This window comes from Etheostoma spectabile, chromosome 2 (assembly GCF_008692095.1).
Source record: "Etheostoma spectabile isolate EspeVRDwgs_2016 chromosome 2, UIUC_Espe_1.0, whole genome shotgun sequence".
In the NCBI taxonomy this organism is placed as follows: Eukaryota; Metazoa; Chordata; class Actinopteri; order Perciformes; family Percidae; genus Etheostoma; species Etheostoma spectabile.
The window spans coordinates 14,333,962-14,345,600 of NC_045734.1; the positions used below are offsets into that span (position 1 = coordinate 14,333,962).

An 11,639-nucleotide genomic window follows, 5' to 3' on the forward strand; every position below is an offset into this window, starting at 1 on the left:
ACACACGCTCAGTGACGCGCATGACGGCTGTGCGTCATCTCCAAGCGACAGCAGAATTCGCGCCAATCACTTGAAGGATATTCAGAAAGCTACTCAAACCCTACTCAGGGAGAAAGCCTGTTGATAATGGTAGGTTACATATTTAAACTATTGATTTGTTCCTTCTGCAAGCTATATATACGTACAAAGTGGTTACAAAAAGCCAAAAAAAATCCTTCTGTCTTCTTGAAACCGCTTGCTGCTGCTGAAACACAATTGATGTGCGCAGTGTTTTAGCTAACGTTAACACTGCGCTACAGCTCAGATAAAGATGCAAAAATAGTCAACCTGTTAAATAACCTTAAAGTTAGCGGGAAAATGTCAAGTGAGGAATACATTATGATCTTTTGATATGTTGCCGTGCAACAGTTGACATGTGCCTGCTGTTTTCTTACCATAGTTTATGAGTAATGATTCACGTTTTCCAGAAAGTGAAATCTTCAAACATCATTTGCATCCAGTAGCGTGTGTAGGCCTAGTTAGATAACGTTAACAGTGCAGGGCTGTAATCTGTGTGCCCAGTCAACACTTTTGTTAACAGGTTAACATATACGTAAACTTGTGTGCACACAGGACATCAGGCGGTTCTTTGCACCGACTTCGTCCAAGCCTTCAGAGCAGAAACCAGCTCCAAATGGAAACATCAAAACAGAGGAGGAGGAGAAGGAGAAGAAGAAGAAGAAGAAGAATCCCCCTTCATCAAACGAGGAAGTGAAAAAGAAAGAGACCAGCAAGGCAAGGAAATGTTACCTCCTGCACTCCTTCTTGTAGTGATGCATCTGTTTTACCATGTCATTCATCACGTTTTATTGTGGTTTATATACTTTAGGGGAAAAGCTCCAAACCAAAGGAGACACGCAAAGATAGTGAGAAAAAACGAAAGAAGCATGCAGTCATAGAATCAGGTGTGTATGATTTTCTGCTACTACATAATTCCCCTGCATCATGGTCAGAAACAGGTTTTAAAGCCATCTTCAAAATATACCGTTTTTATTTTAATGGCCACTGTTGTTTTAAAGGTGTTTCTAGGCCAATAATACGATTGAGTTGCTATTTTGTTTCATTTTATCCATTCAGTTTTTTTGCCAAACAAATGTGAGATGCAGGTGAGGATAAAAGGGTTTCCAGAATTATCTTCAGTCTATCTGGATTTAAAACTACTAATGTCATATGGCCATATCTTAAATTATTTCCCTAAATCGTGACTGTTATTTTCTAATCAAAATAAAACCAAATTAAATTTCTCTTTGTATGGAAATAATAGAGGGTTTTGGCAACGTTGTGGGCAGAAATTAGGGCAGCACGATTAAGGCCATAATCCTTGATTATTTTGGATAAATATTAAGATCACGATTTAAACCAAAACAAATTTTATTGTCACATAGGCTATTTATAACTGCTTTTACATCCGTATTGTGCTACATTTCTCTTACGTTGAAGTTGTATTCCTATTACGAATATCAACGACTGAAGCGTATGCTACTCACAGAGTGAAGGCTGACTCATTATGAATCGGTCCAATGACGGGTCAGCGGCGTTACACACGTCTTGTGTATGAAATGTCTGTATTGTCACTACACTGCATTTTTCAGAGCTATGATATTCTTGCCATGGGTCACATCTCATCCTGATCCAGCAGGCTCCGTCTCACACGCTATTATTCTACGAACTGAACTTAGTTGCGTTCAATAACTTCTTCTGTGTTTTTTCCCGTGGCCGCTGCAATAGCAGAGTTACCAGTGGAAACCCTGGAAAAAATCCATGTTTGCCTCATGTTTAACAATATACTGCTGTGTTAATAACAAAACTGTGGGCAAATGTCAAAAGTGAGGACCGGCGCTGTCACCGCTGTGTCTCTCCCATAGACAGTTAAAGAAATGCGATGGGGAGCCGTGTGTGAGTGAATAGGGGCAGGGCTGCGCGGAGAGTAGGAGGAGAGATGCAAACACAGGCACGGCTTTACGGAAGAAATGGGTCATCCATCCATCCATCCATCTTCATCCGCTTATCCGGTATCGGGTCGCGGGGGCAGCAGCTCCAGTAGGGGACCCCAAACTTCCCTTTCCCGAGCCACATCAACCAGCTCCGACTGGGGGATCCCGAGGCGTTCCCAGGCCAGGTTGGAGATATAATCTCTCCACCTAGTCCTGGGTCTTCCCCGAGGCCTCCTCCCAGTTGGACGTGCCTGGAACACCTCCCTAGGGAGGCGCCCAGGAGGCATCCTTACCAGATGCCCGAACCACCTCAACTGGCTCCTTTCGACGTGAAGGAGCAGCGGCTCTACTCCGAGCTCCTCTCGGATGACTGAGCTTCTCACCCTATCTCTAAGGGAGACGCCAGCCACCCTCCTGAGGAAACCCATTTCGGCCGCTTGTACCCTGATGGAAATGGGTCATGTAACGCAAAATTAAACCATATCGATATGAACAACATTGCTTCCTTTGTGGAGAGGCAGATGACGCAAGGACTTAAGATGCACTGGTGCAACCTAGGAAAAATGTCAGTCGCACCCTTACAAATTGACACATGATCAGACAGTGGTTTACGGAGCGGTAGATTGGCTTTGCAAAAATGGAGCGTTTTATGAACGGAATGGCGCATTTAAAGTATTGCTCGATCATACAAATTTGATCGTGGGAAGCAAAAATCGTGATTAAAATTTGATTTGAATTGTGCAGCCCTAAGCCCTGTGTAAACAACTGAATGGAGTACAGTGGAGTATTGTGCACTTTTGGATACTTTAAGTGAATGTAGCCTTGTCTAAACAACAGAAAAGCGTCCAAGATGCAAAGGCATATAAGGAAGGACTTGGACCACAAAAAAGGTGCGATATTTTGAGAAATTGCAGTTTATTGGCGGTGCAGATCCCTACGAGTTGGCTACCTCTTCTTAGATCCATGACAACCCGGTGATTCTTCCTTCAATTGCATATCCCAATAAAGTCAACTACCTGGTTTTCTCACCGAGCCCATACACAGCGGCAGACCTTATATCCTACAAAGGTTTGGAAGCCTATTACCAGATGGTGTGTGGATGGTGTGTGGATGGGTGAGGGAGACAGTACCAAGGCAACTGTTTTGTTGTGAAGGCTAAACTAAGTAATGCGATAACGTCTTTAATCAACCTAACCTTAACTGTATGATATTGTTGCGATATTCAAGGTGTAGCAAAGTGACTCTCAAATCTTTGTTTTTTAACAAAGACCCCCCCCAGTTTGCCATCTACATTGTACACTATCTGAGAGTCTTTTAATGATTCTGGAAATACTTTTTAAATAGTAAGTGTATATTTTTCAGAAAATTGATGCTTTGTTCAGTGAGAGGCATAAACAAGGAACTTTTTGATCAGTTGTTATCTCGATATATGTTGCTCTTCATCATTGCTGCGTCTTTTCTTCATGGCGTATCTTGTTTTTATGTCCATCCAGACTCTGAGGATGAGGAGCCAGCAAGGAAGTCAAAAAAATCACCAAAAGAGAAAAAGAAGATGAGCCAAACTGAGCCACCTCCCAAAAAAGATCCTGTGCAGTATGTCTCTGAAACAGGTAATGGGTCTATGGTTTAATATCATCATATTGCAGACATACTGGCTCGAGCTGTACAGGCCTGGTATCCATGTTGTAGTTAATTGTCATGTTTGCCTTGAAGACAAAACAATTATTTATCTTTTCATATACACCTGTCCTCACAATAGCTCTCTAATTACTTTAAGTTGAGTCTGTTAGTTAATCATCACAATAATAAGCACAAAACAATTAATGTTGACCACCTAAATTTTAAATACATTTCAGCAAAAAGTTAGGAATTGCAACGGGCAAAATCAATCTGTTTGTTAAGAAATGGGCAGACACAAACGCATTAGTAAGCAGATGGGTCCTGCTTGAAGATGAGAATTATGTTTTGTTAATTTATGGAAAATGTATTTTGATATTTCTCTTTTTTTGTTGTAGACTCGGACAGCGACAACTTTCGGTCCTTAAAGAAGGTGTCTGAACCTAAGCAGAATGGCACGGCCAAACAGACAAAGTCAGATGCAGTAAGTGCTCGTCCAGGAGTCAAAGCGGGGATGAAGTCCCCTGCCAAGCCCTCCTCCACACAGGGAAAAACTTCGGTCAAGTCTCCTCCTGTGCCTGTCACCCCTAAATCAGCCCCGCCTCCTCCGCTCAAACGAACCCCCACTTCAGTACTCGACTACTTCGGCACTACGAGTGTTCAGCGCTCAGACAAGAAGCTCGTAGCCAGCACCAAGCGAAAGGCTGTGAGTATTACTTAATTATTTCCTGTTTTTACTTCTTCTCTTCAAACCCTCTCACTCTTCTCATGATCCTGTTTTTGTATCCAAGCCATCAAGATTCATGGCTCTCTGAGTATTACCCAGTGAACCCTTCACCAAACTTTTATTTTTAGACTTCTATTAATTGTCAAATTAAGATCCTTTTACAACAAACTGATGTTGTAAAAACTCATTTTTCCCTCAGCCAACTCAGGACACAGATGATCTCATGAGTGATGAGCAAATCGCCAAACAGCTGCAGTTGGATGAGGACATGGAGGTAGGCTGATCAACATACAGTAACCTCTGCATGTTTGTTGCATGAGTAATTACAACCAGGTCGTCCATTAACAGTTTGACAGAAAAAGAATAATTATTAAAAATCTTTTGGAGAATTGCTGAAATTATAAATAATGACATAATGTTGCTTGAATGTAAATAGTCCCAGGAGTAATGCAGAAATTATTTATTATACACAGTTAAACTTGTTTGTTTTTTCATTCTCGTACTGCATCCTCATATTGATTTCTTGCTCCTACTTCACTCAGCTGGAGAAACAGGTCCATGAGGACGAGGAGTTTGCCAGAACTCTGGCTATGCTGGACGAGGAGCCTCAAGCAAAGAAGGTGATGTAAAAAAACAACAGCCACAACACAAAGGCACCTACATTTTGATATTAGTGATTGTTTAATATAATTTTGTGTGTGTGTGTCTTCATCCAGGCTCGTAAAGGCTCCGATGAAAAATCAGTTGCAACCGCATGTCCCAAAAAGAGCAGCCCTTCAAAGACCAACCGAAAGGGCAGCATGTCAGAAGACGTGATTAGTCCGTCTCCTAAGAAGAACCCTGCTCCCATCAAAGCCAGCTCCAAACTGGCCATGATGAAGAAAAAGGAAGAAGAGAGAGAAGAAAGGCCAAAGAGTAAAACGCCAATTTCACCTACAAAAATAAAACTCTCTCCCAAAAACGAGCCCCTCCCTTTGCCAAACTCAGGCCAGAGGTTTACTCCCAAGACAGAAACCACACCCACCACATTAAAAACTTCTCCCAAGAAACCAGAGGTGAGCAAGACCGATGTTTAATCTTTCAGTTAAAATACGTTGCATCAATATCATGATGCAATCAATCAATTCTTCAATCAAATTGTCCCCAAAGGAGCAGTGACAGAGAAACTCATGATAAAGCACATGCACGCATCATATGTATGCGAAGCAAAAATGAGTGAAAAACATAGAGCACACAAGTTAAAACAATTTTAAAGACAAATGATATGTCCTTACTGTCTCAATCTGATCAGAGCACGAGTGTGAGTCCTGATGATTCAGAGAAGAAGAAGGTCAACTCTGCAGCTTACAGGAACTTCTTAAACCGCGATGGACCACGAGCTCTGGGCTCCAAGGAAATCCCACAGGTACTCACTCACTGAGACGCATCACACACGTATCAGCCTTCTGACTGACCAACATCTTCCCTTGAACTGCCCTTTTTGTGTGTGTGTGTGTGTTTCCAGGGTGCAGAGAACTGTTTGGAGGGCTGTGTGTTTGTGCTGACGGGGGTCATGGAGTCCATGGAAAGGGATGATGCCAAATCCCTCATTGAGCGCTACGGAGGCAAGGTGACAGGCAACATCAGCAAGAAGACCACCTACCTGGTGCAGGGCAGAGACAGTGGAGTCTCGAAGCTTGAGAAGGTGACAAACCTGACTATAACAAATTCAGATCCAGAGAATCATTTCCTAAACAAAATGTCTGATTGCAGAGAGCACTGATGCTCACGCATGTTTTTTAGACTTTTTAATTACGTTGAGACTAATTTACCTTGATGTGTTGGCTAAGTTATAGATTGCATCAACAAATGATTTGACATACCGATCGTATTGGTAACCTTACAACTGTAGGGCGAGAGGCTTACCAAGTGTTGTATTAAGTTAAATGGCACACAATATATGAAAGGTATATGTAGGCACCAAATAATAATAATAATAATAATAATAAAAAGAACTATTCCAGAATTTGAGGCTTTTAGTCTTTTACGTTCGGCCTCTTTTCTGTGCCAATTCCCTTGTACTTGTCCATCAAATAATATGCTGTGTTTGTACAATTGGCTTTATCCTCAGGCGGAGAGTTTCGGTACTAAGATCCTGGATGAGGATGCTCTGCTGGAGCTGATCAGAACCAAACCAGGAAAGAAGTCCAAGTACGAGATCGCTGCAGAGGCTGAGGTCAGTTCTCACAACTTAAATCACATGCTGTTTTTATCAGCTGTAAAATCATTTGAACCCAGAAGATATCAAAAACATTTTAAAGACCACCTGAAATCACAAACAGTACCCATTATTTTTTCAGTCATTTTCAAGACATTTAAAAAACATTTTTTTATTATTAAAAGGAAAAAAAGTCTTGAGATGCATCCGGAATGCTCCTTTGGCTGATTTACAGATCATCTATCTATCTATCTATCTATCTATCTATCTATCTATCTATCTTTTGATCTTTTTTTAGACCACAGCCTCAAAGACCAGGACTCCCCCCAGCAAAACATTAAAAAGAACCCCCAAAGCCCAGAAGATCTCTCCCTCCAAGGGGAATTCCAGGTCCCCTCACACCCCGAGCCCGTCTAAGACAGGCTTGGCCCAAGGCCACGGTACCAGGACCAGAGATGGCTGCACTCCACCTGGGAGAGGCTCAGGCCACACAGCCCGGAGGGAGCTGGGCCTTCCCCCCTCCACTTCTACATCTTCAGCTCCAGGACCATCATCTCCATCATCGACATATGACAACGCCAGTCTGCTGTGGGTGGACAAGTACCGCCCACGCTCTCTGAAGACTGTGATTGGTCAACAGGGGGATCAGAGCTGTGCCAATAAGCTGCTCCGCTGGCTGCAGAACTGGTACAGACACCACAGCGGGGGCTCTTCCAAGCCACCAGGTAGCAGATGGTTTATCTGTCTTTGTGTTTTGAGGTGTGTGAGCATAATTCAGAGTAATGATACAAACTAGACATCAAAAACTCATTGTTTCAGTGAATTTTAGTTCTGAATGTATCTGTATCGGTGTTTGAGTGGCTTCTGCTTTGTACTGTTTGTGGTTGTACAGTTGCAAGGTTTGGTAAGTTTGGAGGAAAAGATGATGGATCTGGATTCAAAGCTGCTCTGCTCTCTGGGCCTCCGGGCGTGGGTAAGACCACCACAGCTGCGCTGGTCTGTGAGGTCAGTCTGAAAACACACCCAGCCATGTTTTCGGGTGCTTTTCTTTGTATTTTCTTTATGTAATCACTCATGCCAATCGCTATTTTCAAGTAATCCTGCACATGCGACTTCCAGGAATTGGGCTTCAGCTACGTGGAGATGAACGCCAGCTGTACTCGCAGCAAAAACAGTCTGAAGGAAGTCGTCTCAGAGTCACTTAACAACACCAGCATTGAGAGCTTCTACAAAGGTGATCCCTCTTTTCATTTTTATTTCTCCATGTAACCGCCTGTTAACACATTTGCACCTACATTAGCCTTTGTTGATGGGCTTGTTTCAGAAGAAAATAAACTAGAAGGTTTTAATTGTGAAACAGCCATAGGAAGTATTTTGTGCTTGATTTGGTTGCACAACAGCATGGCAAAGAAAAAAATGCATGACTGTTGGCATCTTGTGATGCGTTGTGCTAATACTTTCCCCAAGTTTAAGGTAGTCAAAAAAGATTAAGATGCCCATACTTTAATAGTACGGTATGTGCTCACATACAGTGCATGCAGAACAAAAATAAAAATATTTCTGAAATTAGTGATTATATAGCTCGATGAAAGAATCATTTGGAGGCTGTGATTTCTACCCTACTGTTTACCAATCTGTTGATAAAGCATAATTGTGAATGTCACAGAATTTTGTAGTGTTTACTAGCGAGGTTAAATAAATTTTTCTGAGAGAATTAACATAACCTGTCCAGAATTGAAGTGAAAACTATGTGGTGCTGTTTGTTTTGTAGGCACGTCTCAGAAAGTGAGCAGTAAACACGTCCTGATCATGGATGAGGTTGATGGCATGGCTGGCAACGAGGACCGTGGAGGGATCCAGGTACAACGGAAACACTTTCTCACATTTTGAAGAGCTTAGAGAGGTTGTTGATCTGATCAAACTTTTAAATAGAAACATGGAAAGAAAAACCTCAGGTTCAGAAGGTCTCCGGTGTGGTTCTTGATGAGATTGATATATCTTTTTAGTTTTTTTTAAGGGCTTTTACAGAAATAATGGCTGTCTTGATACTTACTCCTGCAGGAGATGATCGGCCTGATCAGAAATTCAAAGATTCCCATCATCTGCATGTGCAACGACCGTAACCACCAGAAGATTAGGTCACTGGCCAACTACTGCTATGATTTGCGCTTCCAGAGGCCGCGAGTGGAACAGATCAAGGTACACACACACATACATACACACATAATGTTAAATGATTTTTTGGGACACTCATGAATGGAGATAATTAAGACTTTAGTATATGCCTATTACTCCTAATTATGACAAGCTGCACAATAGACAGTAATTGCTTCCTGTTGCCAGCTTTAAATTGAAAAATTGAGAGGGTAAAATATGCATATTTTTAACCAACTTTGTATCATAATAATGTTGGTATGACATGTTGGTATTAGGTCCAGGCCCCCAGGAAGTGTCCCGGGCTTTTTGACATAGAATTCCAAACGGTGGAATTAAAACGTCTGTGTCCCTATAGTGCGAAAGCAGCGCCGGTCATTTGATTAATTTTATAGGAGAAAGCACCCCAAACACTGTATCCAGTTCATCAATGATTATGTCACCTACTAATGGGAGCGTTTATTGGTCTGGTGCATTCTGGTAGTATTTCACAGCATATTTTCTCTGATTTCTCTGGTTATGTAGCATGCTTTCCTGCTCCTTTACTTCTGTTTTTTATCTCCATTTTTTAGGGAGCAATGATGTCCCTCGCTTTCAAGGAGGGAATCAAGATCCCACCCCCAGCTCTTAATGAAATGATCCTTGCCTCCAATCAGGATGTCCGACAGGTAAATGAGACAAAAAAGCATCAATAATTCATACTGAGGTTTTACCTTTACTTGCCACCCTCTGTCTCCCCTCTCACTATGCTGACTGTTTTTTCCTTCAGGTGATCCACAACCTGAGCATGTGGTCGGCCAAAAACAAGGTGATGACCTATGACCAGTGTAAGTCTGACGCAGCCAGCGCTCGCAAGGACATGAAACTGGGTCCGTTTGATGTTTGTAGGAAGGTATTTGCCTCAGGGGAGGAGACTGCCCACATGAGCCTCATCGACAAGTCTGACCTCTTCTTCCACGACTACTCGCTAGCGCCACTCTTCGTCCAAGAGAACTACCTGCATGTCCGACCAAAGGCTGCAGGGTGAGAGAGGCTAGCTGTTTCCACCTGTGTCCAGTTTCTATGCTAAGCTAATTGCCCTCTTGATCTAGCTCCATTAATGCACAGACATGAGTGGTATCAATCTTCTCATTTCTCGACAAGAAAACTAAACAAACATTGCCTACACTGTCAAACTATTCATTTACAATTTCTGTATTTTCATGTCTCTTCTCACAGTGGTGACCTGAAGTCCCACCTGATGTTGCTGAGCAAGACAGCTGACTCCATCTGTGACGGAGACCTAGTGGACAGACAGATCCGCTCTCGGCAGAACTGGTCACTCTTGCCCACACAGGTAACACTCACTCACCCAACACACACTCACTTGTTTCGATTGGCTTATGTTAATTGTTTGTAAAACACTGAATTATATAACAAGAAACACTTACTCCTTTATCACTTCATTCTTGCAAAAAACCTAACGCATATCAGTACACACACGCTCATGTGTTGGTATGCCAGAGATTGATCATTGTGCTGGTCTGTGTTTGTGCTCGTAGGCCATCTATGCCAGTGTGTTACCAGGGGAGCTCATGAAAGGCTACATGAGTCAGTTCCCCAACTTCCCCAGTTGGCTCGGCAAGAACTCCTCCACCAGCAAACACTCCCGCATCGTCCAGGAGCTGGCCTCGCACATGTGCTTAAAGTGAGTAGGCCTCGATCACTGTCTTTGAACTCTTTACACCCTTTCGAACACAAAATCACACTCGAGTACTTCAATGTTTATTTTGTTGATCTCCTGCAGGACGATGAGCAGCAGACAGGCAGTGAACCTGGACTACCTGTACTACCTGCGGCAGGCGCTGCTGAGCCCGCTTCAGAGGCGCGGAGTGGAGGGCGCCGGCGAAGCTGTACAGCTGCTGGACAACTACCAGCTCATCAAGGAGGATGTGGACAGCATCATGGAGATCAGTGTCTGGGGCGGGCAACCAGACCCTTACTCCAAACTGGACTCCAAGGTCAGCAGGAGGTGGTGTAGTATAGATGTTGGTGATTGGATTGGATATTGGTTGAAATTGATGTATAACGAAACATACCACAATTAGTTTAGACCACTGTCATGGCAATTGGAGCATCTCTGAGCATCACCCTGCTTACCTTAACCAGTATCTGTGGTATACTGGGTAAAAATGAAAGCGTTGGATTTGAAAGATTCTGACCCCCAGTGATCACAAAAAAAAAGACTGCAATGCACATCAATATTACCATAGTTCAATTCATACAAATAATCTATTTAAACCTGTGATAACTTAATTTTGTTTTATCACTCAGGAGCAGCAGAAATAAGCTGTAAACACAACACTGACATTAATCTTTTTTATCAGCAAATCACAGATTATGAAATTGTCAAATAATAGCAGAGCAAATTACTTTTAAGGTGATGCTGATCTCCAGTCACCATACTCCAGTACCAATGTTTCACAGAATGCCACTTTTTGTGGTGTAGCTTAAGTGTCATTGATGAATGCTGATAAATAAGATAGTCATCACACATGAGGGTTACATGTGATGATTATGTATTCATCAAAGCCTATGGTCTCTAACAGTACTTAACAACTAGTGCTGTCAGATAAACACGTTAACGCAAACCCATTTTAACGGCGTGATTGTTTTTTTTTATTGCGAGAATAATGTTCTTTTTGGTCTAGCAAACTTTGTAGTTTTTTCAAATGCTGTTGCAGCAACTAGTAATGTTAGAAAAACTACAACACCACACCGGATCTAGCTAGACCGGAAACAAAACAACAGGCACGCCGCACACACTTGTTTGAGCTTGCGAGCCGCCCAAAGAGTAGTATTGTTACGTTTTGAGTGGATGGCGAGCGGGAGATGCAGAAATGGATACTAATAAGATTCTGAATGGAAAGTTTTCTTTTTAAAAGTTGCCAAATGGTTCCATTGACAAGACCAAAGTGATCTGTGTGTTTTG

The 11,639-nt window shown here is 42.4% G+C and overlaps 1 protein-coding gene across 1 annotated transcript in view; it reads left to right on the forward strand.

The window, feature by feature from the left end:
• Positions 1–11,639, forward strand: part of rfc1 (replication factor C (activator 1) 1) — a 12,877-nt gene continuing 1,238 nt past the window's right edge. Inside the window, exons 1-21 of the mRNA XM_032537722.1 lie at positions 1–129; positions 613–774; positions 869–944; positions 3,467–3,583; positions 3,989–4,296; positions 4,517–4,591; positions 4,860–4,937; positions 5,034–5,372; positions 5,609–5,722; positions 5,822–6,001; positions 6,428–6,532; positions 6,813–7,239; positions 7,407–7,519; positions 7,634–7,748; positions 8,286–8,374; positions 8,576–8,713; positions 9,241–9,336; positions 9,438–9,691; positions 9,887–10,004; positions 10,210–10,355; positions 10,455–10,668. Coding sequence (XP_032393613.1) covers positions 127–129; positions 613–774; positions 869–944; positions 3,467–3,583; positions 3,989–4,296; positions 4,517–4,591; positions 4,860–4,937; positions 5,034–5,372; positions 5,609–5,722; positions 5,822–6,001; positions 6,428–6,532; positions 6,813–7,239; positions 7,407–7,519; positions 7,634–7,748; positions 8,286–8,374; positions 8,576–8,713; positions 9,241–9,336; positions 9,438–9,691; positions 9,887–10,004; positions 10,210–10,355; positions 10,455–10,668 — 3,267 coding nt within the window. The 5' untranslated portion in view covers positions 1–126. The remainder of the gene's footprint in view (positions 130–612; positions 775–868; positions 945–3,466; positions 3,584–3,988; positions 4,297–4,516; positions 4,592–4,859; positions 4,938–5,033; positions 5,373–5,608; positions 5,723–5,821; positions 6,002–6,427; positions 6,533–6,812; positions 7,240–7,406; positions 7,520–7,633; positions 7,749–8,285; positions 8,375–8,575; positions 8,714–9,240; positions 9,337–9,437; positions 9,692–9,886; positions 10,005–10,209; positions 10,356–10,454; positions 10,669–11,639) is intronic.